This window comes from Arvicola amphibius, chromosome X (assembly GCF_903992535.2).
Source record: "Arvicola amphibius chromosome X, mArvAmp1.2, whole genome shotgun sequence".
In the NCBI taxonomy this organism is placed as follows: Eukaryota; Metazoa; Chordata; class Mammalia; order Rodentia; family Cricetidae; genus Arvicola; species Arvicola amphibius.
The window spans coordinates 96,779,041-96,804,745 of record NC_052065.1 but is presented as its reverse complement, the minus strand read 5'-3'; the positions used below and the strand labels follow the sequence as shown (position 1 = coordinate 96,804,745).

General features: G+C 34.2%; 1 protein-coding gene across 2 annotated transcripts in view; it reads right to left on the bottom strand.

Annotated features, from left to right (window-relative positions):
* Positions 1-25,705, bottom strand: part of LOC119804674 (putative bifunctional UDP-N-acetylglucosamine transferase and deubiquitinase ALG13) — a 35,326-nt gene that overhangs the window by 8,862 nt on the left and 759 nt on the right. Inside the window, exons 2-21 of one of the 2 annotated variants that reach the window (XM_038316219.1) lie at positions 25,532-25,615; positions 24,130-24,180; positions 23,423-23,469; positions 22,713-22,785; positions 20,655-20,736; positions 20,311-20,473; positions 19,075-19,150; positions 18,171-18,279; positions 16,287-16,351; positions 15,467-15,567; positions 13,934-14,061; positions 12,990-13,236; positions 12,485-12,598; positions 11,986-12,124; positions 11,359-11,479; positions 10,323-10,355; positions 10,168-10,223; positions 5,105-5,173; positions 3,542-3,704; positions 1,096-1,257 (exon numbers count right to left, since the gene is read on the bottom strand). In XM_038316219.1, the coding sequence (XP_038172147.1) occupies positions 1,096-1,257; positions 3,542-3,704; positions 5,105-5,173; positions 10,168-10,223; positions 10,323-10,355; positions 11,359-11,479; positions 11,986-12,124; positions 12,485-12,598; positions 12,990-13,236; positions 13,934-14,061; positions 15,467-15,567; positions 16,287-16,351; positions 18,171-18,279; positions 19,075-19,150; positions 20,311-20,473; positions 20,655-20,736; positions 22,713-22,785; positions 23,423-23,469; positions 24,130-24,180; positions 25,532-25,615 (2,083 nt within the window). The remainder of the gene's footprint in view (positions 1-1,095; positions 1,258-3,541; positions 3,705-5,104; positions 5,174-10,167; positions 10,224-10,322; positions 10,356-11,358; positions 11,480-11,985; positions 12,125-12,484; positions 12,599-12,989; positions 13,237-13,933; positions 14,062-15,466; positions 15,568-16,286; positions 16,352-18,170; positions 18,280-19,074; positions 19,151-20,310; positions 20,474-20,654; positions 20,737-22,712; positions 22,786-23,422; positions 23,470-24,129; positions 24,181-25,531; positions 25,616-25,705) is intronic. The other variant, XM_038316220.1, reaches the window with a different exon arrangement.

The window sequence follows — 25,705 nt, the reverse complement described above, 5'->3', positions numbered from 1 at the left end:
ACAATGAGCAAATACATGATAAAACAATACAAACATCAACAACATAATCTTGCTAGCAATTATACTATCAATTAAAAAATCAACAATGTTTGTTTATCTGGCTATCTTCACAATAATATGCTAGAAAAATAGAAAATCAACATTATGTGATGATTGAATACTACTTGGGTGCCAAAGGTGGACAGAATAAAGGAGTCAGGATTTAGATATTGGGTTAAATTAGGTAGAAACAACAATAATACTTACAAAATATGAAACCAAGAAGAGGAATAAATGTTTTGTGTTGACTGGTGAAAGACAAGAGGAAAAAGATGAGGAATTTCATTAGAGATCATTTAAGTTTGAAAGTCAAAAAGCTAAGTGAAAATGTCTAGTAAGAACCAAAATTTCTGAGCAAAGGCTAGCTAGATTTAGAATAGACTACAAAGACATACTGTATGGAAAAAGAACAGAACAGAGTTGGAGAAAATCTTGTTAACTAGTTCAGGACTGGAAAGATCTTGGGGAGGGGGAAAGCAGCAGCTAGAAAAAAATCAGGAAAATGTTGTAAGCAAGAAAATATAAGCAAGCTGTTAACAACTTTCAACTACAATTCTCTTTGAGTAATACTACCAAACTCAGGACAACAAAGAACTTCCAATGGAAAAAATCACTGCTGGTTGTTTAAGGAAGCAGAAATATGTGGTTGATATCCAAAGCAGATAAGATGAATAGAAGTTTCCTCCACATCCTCAAAATTCAGTTGGTATACCAAGTATCAAAAAGCAAACAATTTCATACATGTGGGGAAAGACTTTAAGAAATAGAAGAAAGCTTTTAACACTAAATCCCAATTTAAAATAAAATACTTGAGAAAAAAACAAAGTATCCGTTTGTCAGGAAAGACATCGAGTTACAAGAGGGGTGCAGAGGAATAGTCAAGATTCAATCCAACTATCTACAAGATTCTCGTAGTCGCTCCTTGTTCGTCACTAAGAATTATATGCTCAAATCACTCCCATTTAGTTCTGTACCCATCAATTATCCAGAAAATATTCTAGATTCAAAAACCACCTCAAACCTAAATAACCTGCACCAAATCTCAAAATATACTACCTTGGGGCAGATCACTTCCATTTGGATCACAGGAAAAAGGTGGTGGTGGCGGTGGTGGTGGTGGAGGTAAGCCTGAAGCATCTCCTGCTTCAAAAGAAGTTAGAGGAGGAGGTGGTGGTAGTGGTATTGCCATTGCTGTTGCTGCTGAAGGCTGAAGATAGGCTGCAGTAGAAGAAATGGGAGATTAGGGACAGGATGGCAATAACAAAGAAATAAAACATGAAATAGTAATGCACAACTCTTGCCCCTTATAAAGCAATAGCTGGCTTGCTTTTTTTACCCCCCACCCCTGTATAATCACAGAACTCTGAATTCTCATGGGTTGACTTAAAAAACACACATTCGGAGATCACCCAATACAAATTTAAAGATGTTTCCAGCAACCTGTCACTCTTAGTCAAATCATAAGATACACAAAATTGCACACAGAGATTTTAGCAACCTTATAAATTCTCATGGCAGCTTCCAAAGAATGTAGGGAACTTTAAATTATCAAGTTTCAGTTCTAAAAAGACAAAGAACTCAAAATGGGATAGATACAATATTGTATCCTTGTAATATTCTGTATCTCTTATAACAGCTATAAAAGATTCATCTAGGAGTTTCAATTTTAATACAAAATTGAAATGTAATTATGCTTGCATATTAAACCTATGATGATAAACAGTATGTTTCCAACATAGTAAAAATATCTACATGTAAATAATATACCAGTCTAAAACTGATACTCTGACAAATGCTAAATGAAACAATCCTTCAAATTTAATTGAACAATTTTAGTCAATTTATAAATTAAAGTATCAAACTTCAAAGCTGTGCTAGATACATGATATTTTTAACAATAGATAATAAAGAGTTAAATTCAGAGTCCTAACACATGGAGTTTAGCTAAAAAACAATCCACAATGGGCTAGAGAAATGGCTCAGCGGTTAAGAGCACTGCCTGCTCTTCCAAAGGTCCTGAGTTCAATTCCCGGCAACCACATGGTGGCTCTGGCCTGCAGGCACACACACTGACAGAATATTGTATACATAATAAATGAATAAATAAATATTTTTAAAAAAATCCACAAGCTGAATTTATTATTCTGGAAATTTAGCAAGAAAGGTCTATTTTTGCCTTCATTCACTGGCACTGCTAATAATACATTCATCCTTTAAATACAGTTACATGCTAATAGTAATAGAAGGATGTGTCTACAGATGACACCAAAGCAAAAATGAACTCATAAGCAATTTGAGGGGATGAAGAAACAATTGTCTTTCGACTGAAGTGTTGCTTTCATTAACAATCCATTTGTGAAAAATTTATAGAACTGGATAACAGGAAGTAAATTTTATTAAACCTGAACAGGAAATTTTAACAACTTAAGTAAGTCTTTAGGACTATTTTTTTTTAAGACAAGGTTTCTCTGCGTAGCCACTGGCTATTCTCGAAGTCCATGCCTCTGAGTAGACTAGGTTGGCCTTAAACTCAGAGATCCACCTGTCTCTGCCTCCCAAGAGCTTGGATTAAAGACATGAGCCACCACCACCACCAAGCTAAGTGAATTCTTATTAGCTCTTTTAGGACTTTTAAGAAAACCAGGTCACCTAGTTTTGTTGCAGATGCTGTCTATGGCTCTGGATTTTATTTTTCCATTTTTATATGGTGACTCAGATAGAAAAGCTATGCTGTTGGCTACCACTTTTCTAAAACTCTCAAAATTTAAATTATAGTACCTCTTTAAAATTCAGTAACTACTCCATACACAGGTGCTGTTAGCATTCCCAAGCTCACAGTAATTTGTGTCCATAGCTTGTCTAAAATTGCACAGCCAATGAGTAGTAAAACCAGGATTATAATCTCAGATTTCTTAAATTCTAGAGCTTAATATTTACTATGACATTCACAAGACAACGAGTTATTACATGAGTATAGGTTTTATAATAAACTTTAAGGAAATTTATTGCATAAAATAACATCTCTATGTCAATCCTCAAGTAATAAAATCATAGCTCATGGGGCTAGCAAAATGGCTCAGTGGATACAAGAAATTGCTAGTGACCAGTTTGACTCCTGAAATTTACATAAAAGTGAAATTATCTCATTAGTTCCCTCTAGTCTCAGCATGTTCATCCCGGCCCCACATATACACATAAAGAAAACGAAAAATTTATAAAACTCAAAATTGTTGAAATAATGCAAGAGCTCTATTTATTCACTGAATAGCAAATGGCAGGTAAAAAATCTTATCAGAGCCCTATTTCAAAAAACAAAAACAAAACCACCAGAATTTAGACTCATGACTCATATCTTATAGATTCCTTGGTGATAAAACCTTAAGAACACTTAACATAATTACTTCTTGAAACTACAATGCCATCTAATAACTAGAATAACAGTATGTACATATCCATGAGTAGAAAAAGAGGTTTCTAAAGCAAATAAACACTAATAACCTACCTTGACTATCTTGTGCAGGAGGAGGTACAAAGACAGGCTGTATGGTATCCTGTGAGGAAACATCAGAGGTACTTATAGTTTGATTATTTCCTGTATAGTTAGGTAAGACTGGAACAGGAACATGATCAGCCCAGGATGTAATTGCTGTAGAATTTTCTAACACCTATTAAGTGGAAGAAAGTTTAAAATTATTAGGTTTGGTTTCTCAAATCATTATTTGTTTCTTTTCTGAACTTTAGGAAATTATAATTTTTCTGGTGACAAAGCACTGAGATATCAAAACCAGATATAAAGTTACTTCTTTTGCAGGATCTCTGATAATATTGAGAGCTATCATTCTTTCTGTAAAGATAACACATTAATATTAAAACAATAAAGCCAAAAGTTGGGCATGGTGGAAAGTTTCCCTCCAACTCCTATTCTCTATATGCCTAGGTGTCATCTTTCTAAAACGCTAACTTCTTGACCCTCACAGATTTGTATTATATATTCATTTTCACTTATGTCTATATATAAGACACATATGTATACGTGTGTGGGTGTGTGTGTGGGTGTGTATCCACATAAACATTTAAGTAGAAAAGCTGCTTTATATTTAAGTGTAACTGAATGACTTAACGAAACTAATTTTTTTTCTGATTTGGGTGCAAATTTAAGAGAATATACTACTTCCGCAGGGTGTATGGTATACAGTATCGTGTATGAATATAATAAATAACAGTCTGGACTGTGAAGGTACATGCTTTTAATCCTAGATGTTGAGAGGCAGAGGCAGGTGGATCTCTAAGTTCGAGGCCAGCCTGGTCTATAGAGCAAGTGCCAGGCAGGGCAGCCAGGGCTACTCAGAGAAACTGTCTCAAAAAAAAAAAAGAAAAAGAAAAACAAATAAAAAACCCCAAATCAAACAAACAGCAACACTAATAGCAAAATAAATAAATAAATCAAAACAGACTCTTAAACAGTGTCTTTACTGGCAGCCTCCATTTCTCTTCTGATTACCACAATATGGTTCTTACCCAGTCAAAACGTCTAAAACATCAAAGACATCAATCAAATCCTACTAGAGTCTAGTTAATCTTTACATTGTTTGACCTCTTAGTAAAGAGTCATATTTACTCCTCCTGGAAATGTTCTCATTCCAGGGTTTCAATTTGTTCTACTTTTGCCCTGTTCTCGACTATTCCTTATCTACTCATCTTCAAAATTTTGCCTGTGTTCTAAATGCTGGTCTCATACTCTTTCCTTTTCCAGCACTACGAATTCAGCTACCTTTGGAAATGCCAACTTCCAATTCATATCTCAGTAATTAAGAGACTTGAAAAGTAATTTATTATTGACTGATTCATAAGAAGCTCACAGTAAACTACACAACAGTATCTTATATAGTAGACACTAAGTGACTTGTTAAAATAAATATTAATCACTGTGCCAGGTTGAACAGAAGACAAAACAATACTTAATCGAATATAAGCAGCTGCTCAGAATTTTGATGAAGGCAAAGAAAATATATCATTTTTTTGTATTTAGTTCACTGTAAATGAGTGGTAATACTATGAAGATTACCTTCTGGGGGTGGTTGTATGAGGTAATTGTGTCTTGAGGCACAGAACATGGTCCACTGTCCTGAAGAGACTTTAATAAATACAGATATAATTGAATAAAGGGAAACCAAGAAACAAAAGGCAATTTTCACTCTCCTTTCTACCCTCCATTATAGCCTCTCCAGGCTCATCCCCAGCCCTGTAGTGGCCTTCCTGCAGGTGACTCTTCTCCCACACTACCCCCATGGCTGGGGGGACTACAGAAACACTAGATGTGGATCCAGCTTTCCTCCTTTTTGTGGGCCCTCTCTCCCAGCCCCAGCCAATTCCCATTCTTTTCTGACAGTCTCAAACTGAAAAAAACTTTCTACCTAGCTCCCCGAAAGGGTATACCTGGCAGTGACTGAGGTATGTAATTTACACTATCCTTCCCCTCCATTACAATTTCCATATTCCATTCTCACCCTCAGACAGATTGCTTACAGATGCCCCTTCTGCCACCTCCAATTCCATTAACTAAAGACACCAACTCTGAACCAAGGTCCCCCCCCCCTAAGCTTTTCATCCCTGTCTCTCTAGATTATTCTTTGCCTTACTTCAACCTACCTCCACACCCCCAACCAACTCCCTAAGAACCCCACCTCTTGATGTGAACAGGATACCCTTGCCTTTTTCCTGAAGCCCCTCCCTCTCAACCTTTAATCTCAGTCAACCCTCCATTCCTCTCAGCAATCCATCAACCTGCAGAAGCACTCAACAGCAAGCAACCCACAGCTACAACACTTTCCTAATACCCAAAAAAGGCAAAAAAACACCCCAAAGAATGTAATAAATACTCATCAAAAACAAGACCTGATATTACCACCTAGAATCACCTCAATTATACTAATGCCGGATATCTAGATACTAGTACAGAAGCACAAACATCAACAGCCATGACAATATGCCTCCATCAGAACCCAGTAACCCTATAGTATAGTAGGAACCAAGAAATGCAATATAGCTGAAGCACAAGACAAGGAAGGACTTCAAAACAGCTATTATGAAAAAGTCTTGAGCTCATTAGTACAGAAAAGACTTTCTGAAGAGAACACTGTTAGCAGACACTAAGAATAATTAACAAATGGGATGTCATGAAACCTAGAAGCATCTAAATGGTAAATGACACCATCATTCAGACAAAGCAGCAAGAAGTAGAATGGGAAAAGATATCTACCAACTACCATGTGACAGGGCTAATATCTAAAAGGTATAAAGAATTATAAAAACTGAACATCAAATAAAACCATTACAAGGTTCAGAACCAAACAGAGTTTCAAAAGATGTAATACAAATGACTGAGGAACACATAAAGAAATGTTCAAAATTCTTAGCCATCAGGAAAAACTACTTTGAGATTTCATCTTATACAACTCAAAATGGTCGTAGATTAAATCTCTACCAACAGATGGATAGATAATAAAAATATGGTATATTCAAAAAATGGACTATTACTCAGCTGTTTAAAAGAAACACGGAATTTGCAAGTAAACATGGATGGAGCTAAAAAATTATCCTGAATAAAAGGTATCTAAAGCTCCAAAAGTATATTATGTATTCTTGTATATTTTGGATGACAACCTTTAAGCCTTTGATAGGCATGCTACAATTCTTATAACCACAGAGACAGTGGCAGCATGCACATGGCCTACACAGATTCAAGCCAGATGGGGTCCCAATGCTGAGTGAGGAAGTAGACACAAGTTCCCATTCATAACTCAGAAGCTATTGCCAATTGACAACAACTTACAAAGAAAAATGTTTCCTCTAATGGAGTTTGACTTAGTACACAAAACACACTTTTAAGGTCAGGCCCCATGCCCAGCAGTAGATGGTCAACACAAAACAAATTCATTGGTATTTTTAGAGAAGGAGGGGAAAATGTGTCTCACACTGCTGTAGTTGGTAATTATTTACTTTATTGGGCTTTTGCTTGTGTTATTACAGTTTCTAATTTTTGTGTTTTCATGAGGTGTGAGTGTGTGACTTTGTGTTGCCCATACTTTTTCCTTTTTATTCTGTTTTTATTTGCCCATTTATTTTCTAAAAAGAGGTAGAGAGAAGACATGGATGTGGGTGGCTGGAAAGGTGGGAGAGATCTGAGAGATGAGGAAGGGGGTATAGTGATCAGAATATATGGCATGAAAAAAGTTATTTTCTATAAAAAATACATAGAAAATAAGTGAAATATTTTAATTTGCTTCAATGTCAAAAACTAAATAAAAGTGATCTTCCTAGTCATTTTTTAAGTTTGGAAATAACTAATATAAATAATACAAAAGTGATCATACTAATTCCTTATTTAGGTGCTCATCTCTTATCTATAATCACTACATTCTCCTGTAGTTCAATTAAGTACTAAAATGCAAATGAAGATCAAAATGTAAGCACTTTCTCCATGACCTTTCTGACCAAAAAATAAAAATACACCTTCAAACATACTATGAACAAACAGTAACTTTAAAGGATTGTAGCTAGGAAGGATGTAAGAGATTGAATAGGATCCAAACAGTCATGCCCTCTGGTATAAGATCTTGACTTTGTAAGGTATAATTCAGAAAGGCTATGTCTCATATATGAAACAAAGGTGATTGAAAAGTAGAGTGGCATCTGGCAGTGGTAGCCTACACCTTTAATCCCAGCACTCAGAAGGCAGAGGCAGTGGATCTCTGTGAGTTTAAGGTCAGCCTGTTCTACAAGAGCTACTTCCAGAACAGGTTCTAAAACTACACAGAGAAACCCTGTGTCAAAGAAAATAAAAACAAGAAAGGCAGAATGGAACATAACAGAGACACTGAGTGCTAGGGGTATGTGATAAAGTAAACTCTGAACAAAAAGGAACATGAAAAGCAAATTTAAAATGACAGAAAACAAAGTGTTCATTCTTGTCATCTTTAAGGCTGGGATTTTATTTCCCTTTTCATTTCAGCTATTTCAAGAGATCATATTTTTAAAAGCTTATAAGAATAGTTTGGGTGGAAAAATCTTTTAATTAAAAGGAAGAAAGGAAAGCCAAGGGATAAAAAAAATTATATCAGAATTTTTACTTGCTTCCTATGTTATTTCATAAAACGTAAAAGCAGACATTTAGTTCATGAAACTACTAGTTAATAATTCAAAAATATAGTAGCTATAAAAGTTCTTCAAATATCAAGTTCTCCAAGATACATAGGAATGCCCTTTTTGTTTCAATATCACATTATACAACATAAGCCATACGCAGAAAAGAAAATTTCTGTTCTTTCTCTCTCATATCTGGAAATTAAATAAAATTTTAAATAAAAAATACCTGAAAGTGGAAGACAGATGATTAGGAACTAAAAAAGGACCAGAAGTAAAAAAAGGGGGAAATAATGGACATAAATAATGAATGATACTTCCATGCACAGAAATGGAATAGAAAAACTCAATGTGTACAAATTACATGTAAGAATCATAAGAAAATGAAAAGAAAAATAACATTAAGTGTTCACTGAGATGTGGGGGAGGAATCCAAAAGCATAATTTAGCTCAACACAAACTGGTAACTAGAAACAGGATGCTGCAGCAAAAGAAGCAGGAAGGCGATTATGATTTGTGACAGTGGTTTAAAAAAATTAATGTCAATAATGTTTTGACCTTTTTAACAGAGAAGTATACAGGACACCATTAGTAGTGTGTAGACTGGAATGAAAAAGAATAAAATCTCTTGCATATAGGAATCATAAAGTTAAGAAACACTTATTGGGACTGGAGAGATGGCTCAGAGGTTAAGAGCACTGCCTGCTCTTCTAAAGGCCCTGAGTTCAATTCCCAGCAAACACATGGTGGCTCACAACCATCTGTAATGAGATCTGGTGCCCTCTTCTGGCCTGCAGGCATGCATGTAGGCAGAATACAGTATACACAATAAATAAATAAATCTTTAACAAAAAAAGAAACACTTATTGTAAACTTCAGCAACAGAAGAGACTAAAAGCTCTGAATGACAAAAACAGGTTAAAACTCAGTTCCATAGTATGCATCAATATAGATACCTTTAATTTTTATTATTTCATTAACTTTTCTATAAAAATAATTAAGATCTCTGTATACATTATGATGAATGACTCAAAATAAGACTTGAAATGATTCAACACATGAAATAATCAAAGTTTACAATAAGTGTTTCTTTTTTTTTGTGAGTTCAAGACCAGCCCATTTACATGGTGAGTTTCAGGTCAACCAGAGCTATATAGTAAGACCCTATCTCAAAACACCAAAACAAATAAGAAAACCAAAAACAATGCAGGACAAAAAGTCACTCACTATTCAGCAATTCCAACCTCAAATATGGCCAAGGAAAAGAAAGCTTTAGAATCATTGGCTAAGAGTCCCCAGATAGTTCCCATAAATAGCTAAGAGGACAACAACAGAATGTATGACCTCAAGATCTCAGAAATGCTACAGATCAGTATTTTTTTTCTTCTATATTCCTATATTCTAAGCAGGAATTTTATTATTACTTTTCATCTACTCCATGACTAAACTGAGCTGCAGGCATGGTATGAAGACTTTATTTTTAGTTTTAGACCTCCAAGATTTTATGTGTGTGTGTGTACACAAACACATATACATACATACACACACACACACACACACACACACACACACACACACACATATATACAAACATACACACAATGTATGTATATGGATTTAGTATCTACATATTACCCAGAAATATTGGGCTTTGCAGTTGCCGCTTTTGGAGTAAAAGCTAGTGCTAGTAGTTTGACTTTGGGAAGGAGATAACACTGAACACAGTTCTTATTCTTAGTCTTATCAAAGTATTTCCAACTTTCTGCTTTCTAGACACAGAAAGGCTCTAGTGGGATTTGCTGTGGTAAGTAAAATGAAAAGGAAAATGGTTAATTGTCCTCTCCAGTGCCAGCGCACCATACAGTTTCTGCTTTGCAATCATGAAGGCCACATATGTGTCCCTAAGCAAGCTCTCCTACAGACCTCCACTGTGCCCTAACTATACAGTATATGAGCTATTCATATATATTATTATTAAATACCTACCAGGTTTGCTGTAGATACAGTTGTGGTATATACACTGGAAGTTTCATAGCCTTGTTCTAGAGGATATAGCCAAAGCAAGACAAAAATGGGCATTATTTTACTTTAACATTAAATAAACAATGAAGAATATCAAATTAAATCTAAATTTCACTGACCTGAAGAATAAAGATAATCTCCATGATATCCTCCTAGAAAACAGAAATGTGTGTACACAGGTCTTTTAACTTGGCAGAGTAAAATGTCCAGTTTGGGCATATTTTCAAAACTAATATATATATATATATATATATATATATATATATGACTTAAAGTCATTTGAGCCTTCTTATTAGTCAACAAAAGACAAAATATAAGCTGTCAATAGTCCAAATCTCTGCTCAAAATTCCCTGAGAGGTAAAAAATATTTATATATATATATATATATATGTGTGTAGCAGAGACAATTTTAGAAGTATCTTATTAATAAGGCACTCAAAATGTCTCACACATCCTTACAGTACATAATTCTCCAGAATTGTTCAATAATAATGTATCATTGACTGGTAAGTAGTAAAAATAAACAAATGCCAAACGAAGAAAAGTAGTTATATTAAGTATACATAGAGACAAATACAAATCATAGTTTGGGTATAAATGAGTAATGGTCTTTGTGAAAGAATGAGACTGTAAAGCAGATTATATGAATGCATGCACACATGCACACACACCAAACACACATAGCACACACTGAATTGTACACTGAGTAAGTAAATTGTTTTGGTATGTAAACTTTATCTCAAGTTAAATATGTGTCAATGCCATTATCAAGAGTATAGCCTTTACCATTTTTTCGACCTTTGAACCTCAATTTCCTCACATATAATACAGGGATGCCGTATTTTGCAGAATTATCATAAAGACTGCGAATAAATTATAATCATTTACTAGAATGGATGGTAGATAGCATTTAATAAATGTTAAAATATTTTCAATTCAAATAAGAACTCTTGGGGTTATATGGGCCCTGGGATTTGAACTCAGGTCCTCGGGTTTGCCTGGCAAGCACTTTATTCCTTGAAGCATCTCACTATTCCTAATACTTCTCTCAAGTTATCAGAAAGGTATGAAACTCCCAAAATAATATTTCCAAGTTTTGATGTACAAATGCAACAATAAACTTTTCAAAAATTACTAAGCACTAATTCACTCACCGTTGTCACACTGGTCCGTGCTGTCTTCTGAATTCAAAGTTGGTTTGCATGAGTTATAGCCCTGATTTGCAACACAGTATCCTGAAGTAACAGGAACCATTGAAGTGGAATCACCATTGTTCTGTACCAAAGAAAGACATATACACATGGAATTCTTCAGAGAAAAGTTTGGAAGGATATTCTAAACGTCAGTTAAAGACACTAAATTTTGAGTTAATACTGTGAGAGAAATGTCGCTACTTTAATAGTTTAGAGTCCAAAAGAGGTGAAGAAATAAAAGAGAAAATGTTAGTTTCTTTCCTTATACACCAGACCACTATCTTCTCAGTAGCAGCTCCAAAACATAACTATAAATCGTTAAGGTAATGGCTTCATAGTTTCTGAAGATTTTATTAAGTTGTTCATGAAAAATGTTAAAATTAGGGCTGTGGATGTAGTATAGAGGTAGTATAGAGGTAGAATACTTTACATATGCAAAGCCTGGTTTTTATCCTAGGGGTGGGGTAAGGGTAGAAATCATATATGATATATAACACACACATACAGACACAAAAAAAACCATATTTCACCATATAGTATTTAAAAAAAAAAGAAAAATCTTTTTCAGTAAAGTTATCACCCACTTACAGGTAAAGTTGAATAACCAGCCTCATTCCCTTCAAGTGCATAAAATGTAACAGTTTCTTCCACGCCATTCTTTGGAACAAAACCATACTGGCATTCCTTATTCATGCATTGCGTCTGACGGTGGTTACGCCTAAAAGAACTTAAGTTTCGAAATCAAAATGGGGAAATAAGTTAAAATATGGCAGTAATTTGCTTCTAATTTTTAAGTGAAGACAAGTATCTGATAACAGATGCTTTCGGGTTTAAATTATGTGTATGGGTATGAGTATTGTCCTCACTTGTATGTCTGTACACTATGTGTCTGGTGTCTATAGAGAGATCAGAGGATCCCCTAGGATTTGAATCCTGTTCTCTAGAACAACTAATGTTTTTATTCTTTAAGCCATCTCTTTAGCCCCCAAACTAAGGTTTTTAGAAAGATGATACACATTATCATTGCTTAGCAATAAAACCACCCACATCAATTTTTTTCTGAATTTTTAATACTTCAAATTCTTACCGAGACCTACAGGAGACATTATCATAGCTCTGGCAGCACCTTTTACCTTGGCCAGGGTAAAATCCAACTTTAGGATTTGGCATGTTTTGCCTGTTTACTAAGTGAGACGAATCCCTAAAAATAAAAAAAAAATTAAAAAAATACCTAACTCTTGCAAGTCTCAATAGTTAAGTAGAATTAACAGTTTCTGAAAGCATTCAACTAGAAAGACTTTTGTAATGGTCTTGGGCCTATCAAACACTAATGGAGACAGAGGCATATTTCATATAAACACTTGTTTCTGATGCCATTCTATCTTTAAGCATCTAAGTGTTCACATTTTTGTAGACAATGAATATATAGTTATGCCAAAGGATGACAAGGATAACTATGTGTCAGCTCTATGCTATTTTTGGCAAAAACTATAGAAGCTATATTTGTCAATTATACTATAATTCAGTATGGGAGTTATTTCTAAAAACCAAAACAATGGCATACATTATCATGAAAATTAGTTAATTCTTACCTGGGCATCCCATATCCCCGACCTTGTCTTTGAGATGAATGTTGAGGGTAGAAATGTTCACTAGACATAATTTGGCCAGCTGTCTGTGAATAGTACAATAGTGGGTCATGCCCAAAATGCATACTATGCTGAATTCTGGGTGGGACAAGCGGGTCTCCCCTGCTATAAGCCATGGTCATATAAACTTCTTTTCCTCGAACTTTCTTGGACATCTTCTTCCGTTGCTTCATGTTCATCTCTGTCATAACTTTCAAAAAACAAATAGTAAATAAGCATTATATCCAACGTAAATAGTTATGTTCCTCTATCCTCATCATACCTTAAAACTGTCACATAAATACTTTTCTTAGAAACAAAGTAAGTATGGAAGTATAAGGTAAAAATTGATGCAGTTTTTCAAAGATATATACCAATTGGAAGGGCCAAAGAAACAGTTCACTTCTGTGTTGATGGGTGTTTGAAATAGTATTCCAACCCTCTCTTTAATACTGGCAGATTTGGTCATCAAAAACCAGTCATCTAGTAACCTGCATTATTTTTCTCTAAAAAAATACATTAAATACATCTGGTTGCTTTTATGAGATGTCTTCCTAATTCTTTGAAAATACTTAAACTCTGTTTAAGTTTATGAGGTAGTCTAGAAAGTGGTTTCTCAAACAAGGACAATGCTGTCACCTGCCTCCTACAAGAGTATATCTATTAATGTCCAGAGACAATTTTATTGTTACGACTAAGCAAAATAGCCTATTGGTACCTATGGCATAGGCATCAAGGATCAATCTAGAATATACAGGATAGCACTCTTCTCTCCACCAAAGCATTAGCTATCCCCGCACAGCAGTGTGGAAGAAATGCTACTATAACAGAACATATGGCATACCTTTAGAAAGTATAACGTAAGTAAACTTAAAAAAAAAAAAAAGAAAATCCGTTAGGATACAAACCCATTGGTGGGAAATAGCCTCCAGTTATAGCCTGGTAACCCCTTCCTTTATAGGTTGGCAAGGTAATCCAGGAAGGAAGAAGTGCCACTTGGTTGACTGGTTTTACATTAGTTATCGGAACTGCATGCCTTAAAGTGAAAGAAAGATATCATGAAGCCATTATAACACACACCTGGCTCTCATCCAAGTAAACAAATGTAGTCTTCGTGCTTCAGTTTTAAGCACATTCCCTTTTTCTGTTTTTTCTTGGAGACAAGTCTCACTATGTAGCCTTGGCTGGCCTGGAACCCACTGCCTCAAGCTGAGATATTTGCCGCTTCAGTCTCCTGAGTGTGCGAAATAAGGCATGTGCCTCGACCCCTGAATCAAATGCATTTTCCTTAAGTGTGTTGATATGCTAGCTTTCCTATACAATTGTTGGTTTATTACAGCCGTTTAGTGTCTATCACATACAGAATATGATGATAGATTGTATTAACTCACAAAAATCTGCTTTCTTTCCATGAAAGAAGATCATTATTTACTAACCTGACTCCTACCAGACTTGGGTATATAAATTACACTTACTTTGACCAATTAAAAAGTGAAATGTTTTTAGAGTATCAAATTGCCATGTCATGGTCTTATTTTTTGCTATATCTGTGATCATAAAAGCTTATTTCAAAACAAAATCTTTAGCCAGAATCTGACTTTAAGCTCAAGATCAGAATGGAAAACTAGTTACTGTCTCAAAATAAAAAGTAGTAATGTACATACAAATACTGAAAAGGTAATATATTTAAGAATATATACATACATGTGCATGTAACAATAAAAAAAGTGAGAAGAGAAAGTATATGGGAGGGTTTAGAGTGAGAAAAAGGGAAGAGAAATGATGTAATTAAATTCTTGTCTCAAAAAAAATTAAGAATAGCAAGGGCTGGGAAATACAGTCAGTTAAACTGCTTGTCTAGTAAGTATAAGATCCCAGGTTTAATCCACATTGTTGGAGGAAGTGTGTCACTGTAGAGGTGGGCTTTGAGGTCTCATATATGCTCGATTCATACTCAGTGAGACAGATTACTTCCTGTTGCCTGATGAATCAAGATGTAGCAGCTCCTTTTCCAGCAATATAGTTGCCTGCACACAGCCATGGTCATCCCTGCCACCCCCATGATGATAATGGACTAAACCCATGATGATAATGTAAGCTGCCACCTCAATTACATGCTTTCCAAGACTGGTCATGGTGTCTCTTCGTAGCAATAGAAAGCCTAACTAAGAAACACTGGCAGAAACTCAACAACCCACTTTTCAAATTATCATGAATATTACATCAAAATTCTTTTGAACTCGATATATCAAACTTTCCAATGTCTAGAATGGAGAATTTTTATATATAAAACATATTTTGATATTTTACTTCTCAACATTGACTTTTATTAAGCAAAATAATTAGTTTAGCAGATGCAATTGAGTTTCTTTACTAGAATCCTGATAATTCTCAATCTAATGAGCAAACATCTATCAAATTTAATTACTATACAGTCTTACTTTTCTGCAATTTCCTCAATGAAAACTAGTACTGAGTTTTTGTCACTTTCAATTTCTTGAATATGAGCAGTATAATATTTTCCATCTGGTTCCAAGCAAACCTGAAAGATAGGAAATAGTAGTTATATAGCAATTCATCTGGTCTTGTCCATTGACAAATCTGTGTTTAGCCAAATAACAATTTCTCTATAAATGTAATTCAATGTCTACTTTTTCAGATTTATCTATCTATCTATCTATCTATCTATCTATCTATCTATCTATCTATCTATCTATCTATCTATTATGCATGTAGTGTTCTGCCTGCACGTATGTCTGCAGACCAGAAGATGGAACCAGATCTCATTACAGATGATTGTCAGCTTGTTGGGAATTGAACTCAGAACCTTTGGAAGAGCAGTGTTCTTAACTGCTATGCCATCTCTAGCCCCAATGTCTGCTTTTTTAAAGTAACTGAGATCATAGCCAGTATATGAGACATCTATCAGTTTACATCAAATTATCACAAAATCAATAATTAAAATTTAACATAATACAAAGAAATCTTTCTTCTAGCATTTTGTAAAGAAGTCTTCAACAACGTTTTTGCTGAGCTGGGGATACAATCGAGAGCCTCAGACAGGCCAAGTATTCTACAACTGAGAGCTATATCCTCAACCCTTGTTGTTTCAGACAATGTCTGAAAAAGCTCAACCTGGACTTGAATGTATGATTCTCCTTTCTATGCTTCCTGAGAGATAGCATAACAGACATGCATCACTATGCCCAGGATAGTTAATGATTAAAGGTACAAATCATTATCTTTAAAGAAGGAACTGACCTGACACTTGTCCCCTAAATGGTAAAGTCTTCCAGCATATTCTATGCAATCAGGTTTTTGAAGTTCTATTAAAGAAAAAGATTAAAAGTTCAATTTAATTGAATCCTTTCTTACTACACATTATTTAATTACCTCATTTACTTTAACACAATGTATTTAATGATGATATTAGTAGAAGAAATGTCCCAAAGGGTCATTGTAACACCCTTGATGGGTTATTACTATGGTCAATTTATTAAACAGACCTGTAAAATCAGTTTCGCAATTTAAATTCAAAGCACACTTAAGTAGAAATTTTTAGTTTCAGATTTGGTTAAACACAAAAGTCACAATTTGCCTCATGCACATGTAAGTACTTATAAGTATTTCTTTTACTTTATGTTATACAAGGTCTTAACTTCATTCTAATTAACCATGCTGAATTCATCAAACTTCAAGAAGTTGAATATGAAGCCGGGCGGTGGTGGCGCACGCCTTTAATCCCAGCACTCGGGAGGCAGAGGCAGGCGGATCTCTGTGAGTTCGAGACCAGCCTGGTCTACAAGAGCTAGCTCCAGGACAGGCTCTAAAGCTGCAGAGAAACCCTGTCTCGAAAAACCAAAAAAAAAAAAAAAGTTGAATATGAGATATTATCCTGTGAAAGCAGTTTATTAAGGGCTAGTTTGAGGAATACAATTATATAATCTACAGAAAACAATAATCTACATTAAGAGCCAGACAGCCAATTTTAGATATTTTGCGTCACTAAACTTTCAAAATTAATCAGTTCTCCGTGAGTGAGGGCACTTGTTACTGAACATTTAAAATTTGTCCTCTAGACTGGGTGATAGTGGCAAAAATCTTTAATTCCAGCACTCTTGAGGTAGAGGCAGAAAATCTTGAGTTCACAGCCAGCCTGATCTACAAAGCAAGTTCCAGGAGAGCCAGGCTACACAGAGAAATTCTGTCTTGAAAAATCAAATAACAAGGGTACAAAATTAGTCTTCTCATGCAATGCACCTTTAGTATTAGTACTGAGTATACATAGATATGTATGCAAAAATGAATAAAATTAAAATATTCCATTCTTAAAATATTTAATAAACACTGCGGTTTGAGTTATATAATTTTCATGTCTCAAAAAGTAAATAACAAAAAATAAAAATGCAAATATCATTCTCAGCTCATGGATCAAACAAAAATGTGTGAGGTCAGAACTCATGCACTGTCCTGATTTATTTATCAATCAACATAATCACAATACTCAAATTTTGGATGAGTTTTTTTTCCATTTGCTAAACATCCAATGTATTCTTGAAGTTACCTACAGGCTTTCTCTGTACATCATCACAGTTTTAGTCCCAGGTAAACATATAGCTCCATTTATAAACCTACTTTTCATAGATTTAAACCACATACAGGTAGTACTAGGTTCCTTTGATCTTTTTTATTTAAACAGTGTGGTAGTTTGAAATTTAATTTGTCCCCCATAATCTCATAGGGAGTGGCATTGTTAGGAAGCGTGGTTTTTGGGGGGGGGAAGTGTGTCACCTTGGAGGCAGGTCTAAGGTCTCATATATGCTTGAAGCACAACCAATGAGACAGATCAATTCCTGTTGTCTGTTGGACCAAGATGTACCAGCTCCTTCTCCAGCACCATGTCTACTTATATGCCACTATGCTCCCCACCATGACCATAATGGACTAAACCTCTAAATTAAAATCAAACCACCCAAATTAGATGTTTTCCTTTATAAGAGTTGAAGTGGTCGTGATCTCTTCACAGCAACTGAAACCCCAACTAAGACAAACTGTTTGATTAAAGCATGTCTTCTAAGAAATAACTTACAATATGATCTCTCGTATTTATTGGGATTAAGAGTTACCCTGCTGATATTTTATTACCTTTTCTACTGTCCAACCAAGCATCAAATTCTATATTGCGATAGATTTCTGGAGCTAGACCTTTCAGCACTTTATAAGGAAAGGGAATCTTCGATGGAGTTTCTGGAAACTGAAACAAAATTAGTAATGCTATAAACTCATCATCTTTAAAGTCATCCTTTTGTGAAAAAAATGAATCAAAGTTCATCTCTTCTTTTTTAAAGTGTACATAATTCCCCTTTCCATTGTTATTAAAACAAAAAAGCACAAAAATTTACAATGTATTTAAAAACAAGAGACTAAAAGAGCAAAACGTGTCTAAAATCAGGTAGGTTTTACATATAGAAGTATTTGTTTCTTCAACTTTTAAGATGATTAGCATGTAATTTTATAATTATAGGTCACTTTATAAAATGAAGCAATATCATCAGAATATTGACTACAAATAACTATTAAATTGGTATTATTACTTTAATTTCAAAATAAAAGTTTCTAAAATACTTTAAGTGTTCAGAGTTAGTTTTGAAAATTCTACTACTTCAGAATAAAAATCATCGAACTGGAAAGATGGCTTAGTAGTTAAGAGCACTGTCTGCCCTTCTAGAGGTCCTGAGTTTAATTCCCAACAACCATATTATGGTGGCTAGCAGCAATCCATAATGAAATCTGGTGCCCTCTTCTGGCCTGCGGGGAGACTTGCAGGCAAAATACTGTATACATAATAGATAAATAACATCCTTAAAAAAGAATAAAAATTATCACAAAGTACATATTTTACATATTTAGAAAATTAGGATTTCCACAAAGGAAAAAGCAAACTTTTTGGCTCCAGATAATTAGAATGGACTATCTTGTTTTAATTATTTTAAGTTATGGTGCTCTAAGACAAGTGTATAAACATTCTCTGCCTGAGAAAATATCAAACCTTCTGTTCTTCTGTTCCTTGCTTACTGTCTTCTGGTGTATTTTCGACACTGGAGCTGGCATCAATCTCTTTGACTCTAATTGAAAAAATTCAGAGAAAATATTATAGAAATGCAGCAATTGTTTATGTCTCAACTATGTCACACCACTCAGTGGTAAGTAGTTCAATTCTAAAAAATGAAGCAAGTTTTCACCACATCCTCATTAGGTTTCTATGTTAAGTATGTATTAAAAAATACTTAGCAGATTATTTTCTATTAAGATGGTCCTATGATCCTCACTTTTAAATGTTCACAGCTTCTGATTCCTCTGCCATCAAACTGCTTCTAATCATAGAGAACTTATGTAATCACATTACAAATAGGCACATACACAAACACCCCATATTGCCCACCCATTTTGATGGTATCTCTTTCCCCTGTTGCCAGTACAAAAGAAGTAGCCATGTTCATAAAATTCAGAGTAGGTCACTCTTCCTATCAGTCAACAACAAAAAACTAAAGCTATCAATTAACTAGAAAGAATAAAATGCTACTAGGCACCTTGAGTGTGTACTTCCCAAATCCAGTTAAGAACTCAGTCCTGGACAGCTTCTTCATTACAGTCTGGTGACATGATTAACGGAAGTATAAGCTAAGCCATGGCATTATTTCTAAACCACATGAGCATCAGTGAGTTGTTTTAAGCTGGAAACTTTGTAATAATATTGCCTCTTAACTATGGTAGCTTCCATAAATCCAAAGCCCTTAAAAATTAGCAAAGAATGAAGAAATCTTTACTTGGACAAAAACTGTTGCCACTCTTCATGCTCCCAAATAAGCTTAAAAAAATATTCTTCTGATGGCTCAGTGGGTACAGGTAACTGACCTGGATGTTATATTGTCTTCTTAAAACAGATTCTTAAACCCAACCTGACCTCATATGTTATGACAAAAGGTACAGAAATCTGCCCAATCAACAAATAACTTTTATATAAAAAAATTTGGAGAATACTAATTCTAAAGTCTCTTCTAGAAAAAATTGATTCTAACTTTAACTGAACTCTAAGTCTAAGCATGTCACAATACAATTTGGTAAACTTTTGTCTTCCAATTAAAAACAATTTATCCCTAACATACATATATGTGCACATATGTAATAAAGCTATTTCTACTTTCAGATGCTAACTCAAAGAAGTATGAAATCATAGAGTTGACAACTCTTAATCATAGAGTTGACAACCTTTTTCTTTTAGTACCTATCCTGGGTTGAGCTCTTCTGATCGGTACTGGCTTCTACATTTCCAGTCAAAGCATGGTTTTTGTTTCTCCTGGAACCATTTCGAAACAAATCAACTGCAGTTTTCAATAGTTCTTCATCCACAGCAAATACATCTTTATAAAGCATTTCATATAATATAGCTGAAGGAAGAAAAAGAACCAAAATCAGAATTGTCAAAATAAGGCTCTCCATAACAATGTTAAAACATTCATAAGCCAGCATTTAGGTTCTATAGGTAGCAACAATGTTTTAAAAGTCCTTCAGTTTAAAAGACTGGTAACAAATCATCTGAAATCACACCCATATATTTACTTATTATACCTTGGCATATTCCTGCAGTTGATTGAAATTCCTTTGAGTACACAGAATCATAGTGGCCATTATTTGAATAACAGAGAATAATCTAAAGAAAAACATACAGAATAATTGTTAACGTATCTTTTGTAACCATAAAATTAAGATGGAAATGAGCAGTTAATAAACTAAATTGAATTTTATTCTTAAAAGACATTTATAGCAAATGTAGAAATAAGAAAATACAATCTACACTTCAAAAAGAAACTATGACTTTTATGCAACAGGATTGAAAACACCAGTCTCAATCACATTCCTGAAATTCACTAAACAAGTCCTGACTCATGGATTTGCATTAAGATGGAATTTTTCACAAATTCAATTGCTGAACAAAACAGAAAGCCTAATAAAGGTTGGAAGTCCAATCTTAATTTCTCAGAATAACTGGAAAAAGTATGTAAAATATCCAACTATCCAAAATCTAGACAAAGTGATAAAGGACAAACATCAAACAATTTGTTCAAAAGGGTAAAAGAAAAATCACTGCAGAATAGAATATGAAGAATATACTATGAAGAAAGGACATTTCCAGAGAAATTTTAAGTTACTGATATGGCTACAAAAACAAAGCGCTAACTTCTTAGATGACTAGTGGTGGCAGGCACATGAATGCTTCTTAATTACTTTGTCTAAGTTTGAAAATTTTAATAATAACGAGAAAAGCTTCATTTGGTTAAATATTCTGTACAATGAAAAGACAAATTTTCAACAAGGCCTATTCTACCCCTCATTATTCAGCTCTAGCCTATATTTCTGTATACTCCCCTCCATATTCAATTAATTAAATACCCAAAGGGTATCTTGCTTCCATGCCTTTGCATATAAGGTTCCCCGTGAAGAGACTGACCTTCACGTTTGATGGACTTAGTTTTTTAATGTGTCACTACCACAATGAAGCATTCTAACTTGCTTAAGTGGGTATCTTCCTTCTATGTCCATTTTATGCATTACTTGTAGTATGAAACTAATCATTTAATTGTAATTAACTATGTCATGAAAGTCTTTATACCCCCTAAAGCTCCTAGGAAAAAGATTTCATTAATCAAGTACCGGTATCCTCAAAGTCCAGAAAAGCATATGTTAATACTATAGGGCACCATGTTTGCTGAACAAATTAGATGATCGCCACTGGTAAAATAAGTGACCCCATTTATATTTTTCTAAGGCATCTCCATCCCCAGTCAGTTATCTCTAATCCTAATACCACTTCCTTAGTTTAGATCCTTTGCCTAAATGACTATAACATCAAAGTTCTCATGTCTATTCTTGTCTTGTCATCGTAAACTATTGCCAGAATTATGTTCCATGGTCTGAAATAAGATTTCAAAACTGAAATATTGCACAGTCCCATATTCACTGACTGAGTACTTAAAGCCCATTTCTTAAAAACCTTCTGGGATACTCTGTTGGAAAAGAAAGTCGATTACCAACTGAGCGTTTTGAAACACAGCTACTTTGGGCTATTTTCTAAGCACTTTACTAAACTGTAAAACCCTCAAGATACTTTGCAGGTGAGGAAAATAGAAATGTAAAGATGAGGAGATAAAACTACATGACTTGAAAACCAACCAGGGAATAAACAGAAGAAAAGAACTTCAGGGAAGTTGGGAATGTTTCCAAGGAATTAACAATTAAAGGATGAAACATGGACTGTAGGAAAGTTAAACTAGCAAGAAACATGTCATGTAGACTAAGGATAAAAGACAATGAAATGACACTGAACACCTACCTTCCTCTGGTCAATGAGGAGCCAACTAGGGTTTTATGTATTTTTTGGGTTTTCTTATTAAAGGGTGATAAGAACAATCTGTTTAAAAGGTAGCTAATACCAACTAGAATGACAAACTAGAGAGGAAAAGGCTACTAGCATACAATATTACCAGTTAGACAATGTTTATTAGGTGACTCAACAGCACAATGGTACCAAATTGGGCTTCAAGATTAGGCTTACTGTTTTATTTCTTAATATTGTGGTAAACCAGCAGCATCATTCAACTATATTTCATTCAACATTCATTTTCTTACCTTTTTTTCAAAGCCATTATCTGTGACCTGTATTGGTGGCTTTCCAGGATACCGGTAAAGAATGACATCTCGACTACAGGTAGAAAACAAAGGTAGGTGGGAAGAGATTATTTAGTATATACATAAGATAGCTATAACTGTAAGGCCTTAAGTAGCCTTGTAAGACTTTTCTTAATTTCCCCATGAAGTTTTATTATCAAAACATAATGTGAACATTTGAAGGATCATTCAACTACTGAAGTATCTAAATTTTTTGTTCTAACTTTACAATAGAAATGACACTATCCTAGTGACAACATATTTTTTTAAAAGTCAAGCATTCATAAGTTTTAAAAGACAGCTATCCTGATTTCTTACTGGAAATATTACCAGTATAGCATTTTCAGCCTCTTAGTTTATCTTGAGATAAAATCTTGTTGTGTACCCCAAGGTGGTCTTAAACTTAGCATCATCTTGCCTCAGCCTCCCTTGCTCAGTTCTAGTATTATAAGCAAGTCCCAGGACACCTGGCTTACATTTAATTTTCCTTTCAAAGAGACACAAATTCTAGGACAGAATTAGTAATAAGGTTCTTCACCCAAGAACTCTATTAAATGGATTTTAAATTTAACCTGTCCTAAAGGGACTCTGACAGAAATCTTAATTACACACAGTCATTCTCACTCATGTTCATATTTTCCCTATTTCATTTTCCCTCTGGTACAACTTACTTATAAATTAGAGAAAGCGCTCTTAATTCCAGCTGGCCAGCACTCTCCTAAATATAAATACAGAATTTTGATAAACTTTCAAAACTATTAAGTAGTGTTTACATTTTACAGCTATTTGATGTTTCAAGTAAAGTATTTGTATAACACACTGTAATTTGTCCTGAATGAGAAAATTAAGATAGCTAGCAACTCTATAATATAAACTCAAATGGACCCAAAATTCTACTTAGCCATAAGGTAATAACTACATGATTTTAAAAATATAAAAAGTATAACTACTATTTTAAAAAAGGTGGTAGAGTATTTACTAAATGTCATTTAACTGAAAATTGATTACTATCATCAAATAAAAGTATTTCTAAATTATTATGAATCTTCCCTTTGCAAAAGAGAACTACTACCAATCAGGAAAATTTTAATTTTTAAAAATTAGTAAACATTACCATCCTTCTTTCCCATTAAAGCAAAAAGGCTTTAAGTGTTTCCCAACATTGTCCTTCTCCCAAGCACTGTGTACACTCAGCAGGCTACAGAAACTGTCAACACAATTCTCAATCAACACAAACAGGCCATTGCTTCTTATCCAATAATTGCTATTCAACACAGTTAAATATTTAAATACTTTGAGGCATTATAGACATAAAAGTATGTTTGGGTTACTATTTCAAACAACTATGAAAAGATGATATTCTCATATTTGAACTTACCTGGGGATCTCCCAACCGTTCAAGATATTTCTCAAAAGATCCCTCCACATACTTCAAAAAAAAAAACAAAAAACAAAAAAACTTGACTTAACCAAATATATGATTTTACTGCAATCTGATTATATTCTACAGATATCAGTATCTAATGACTTTTATTTGAGATTATATTTCTGTTATTTCTCCCTTCCCTTTCCAAGCCCTCTCATATACCCCTCCACACTCTATCAAATTCATGGCTTCTTTTTTTATTATCACATTAATATGTATATGTATGTAGACATATATAGTCTTAAATATAATTTGCAGTCTGTACATGGGATTAAACGACTAGTTCACAGCACCTCCAGATCAACATATACACAAAAGTCTTGAGTGGAAAAAGGTATCTCAGAAGCTGTCTACATTAGTGGATTTCATCAAATGCTTTACCTTCCAGTTTCTTTTAAAATGTCAACTTTAAGTAACTTTACAATTTTAATCAATTAAGCAAGACCAACAATCATTAAGGATAAAATCTTGATAGGAGACATGTATACAAAGTGAAAATAATATAAAGAGAATTTCACTGGTATCAAAAAAAAAAGCCCCGGGCACAACAAACTTTTGCTGGTGGTGGATATGATTGGTCTACCTTGCTTTTGATGGTGGCTGCAATGACTTTTAAAATGGTTCAGAACTAAAACTGTTAGTCTTAAAATGGATGATCTTATTGTAAGTAAAATATGCCTCCATAAAAAACTGAATTAAAACTCACATTCTCTATAGTTCTGACATATACCTAGCATGAACAAAATAGAGTAATTTAAATAGCACAAATTTTGACCATGAAACCACTGTAATGATCTAAGATAATGAATTTATCTATCGCACTCATAGGTGTCCTTGTGCCCTTAAGATTGGTTGGTATTTTTTCTAATTTTTACTGAAAAGACACTTAAATACAGCATTAACTTTTCTAGGGGGATGGGAGAGGAAGATCAAGCTTTGAAAAGTATGTTTAACACATCTTTTGTTAAGCAAACTGTGGTCTAGGAAGTAACAGCACCCTTAATTTACAAGTTTGATTAAAATGCAGAAATTTGAAGCCTCTGCTCAACCTACTACATCAGAATGTATAGTTTAACAAAAGCCCCAGTGTTATGTGTATGCACAAAATACTTGAGATATGCTGCATTAGAACATAAGTCTTGCATCTCAATGTCAGGAACAGTATTTCTCCCAGGTGTGAATAAAACTAACCAACAGGTTTAAAGAAGCCTTTACATTATTTTACAGTTTACTGAAACCTGTTTAGAAAATCGAAAACACACCTCCAAGGGCAGGAGGCAAATATGAAAAAAAAATTTGCCCAGTTACTATACATATTACCAACAACTCTGTTCAGTGCATATATTCTACTTACAGACTCAAAAGTTTCTTGATTTTCCTTCATATATGAGACACAAGCTCTCCTGATTTTTAAATGATGGATCTGGCTGTAAAACAGCTATAAAAGATAAGACTAGCTCACTGTCATGTCATTTGAAATAGAAGCTTCTCAATTAACACAATGAATTCAGACATTTAGTTTCCTAAT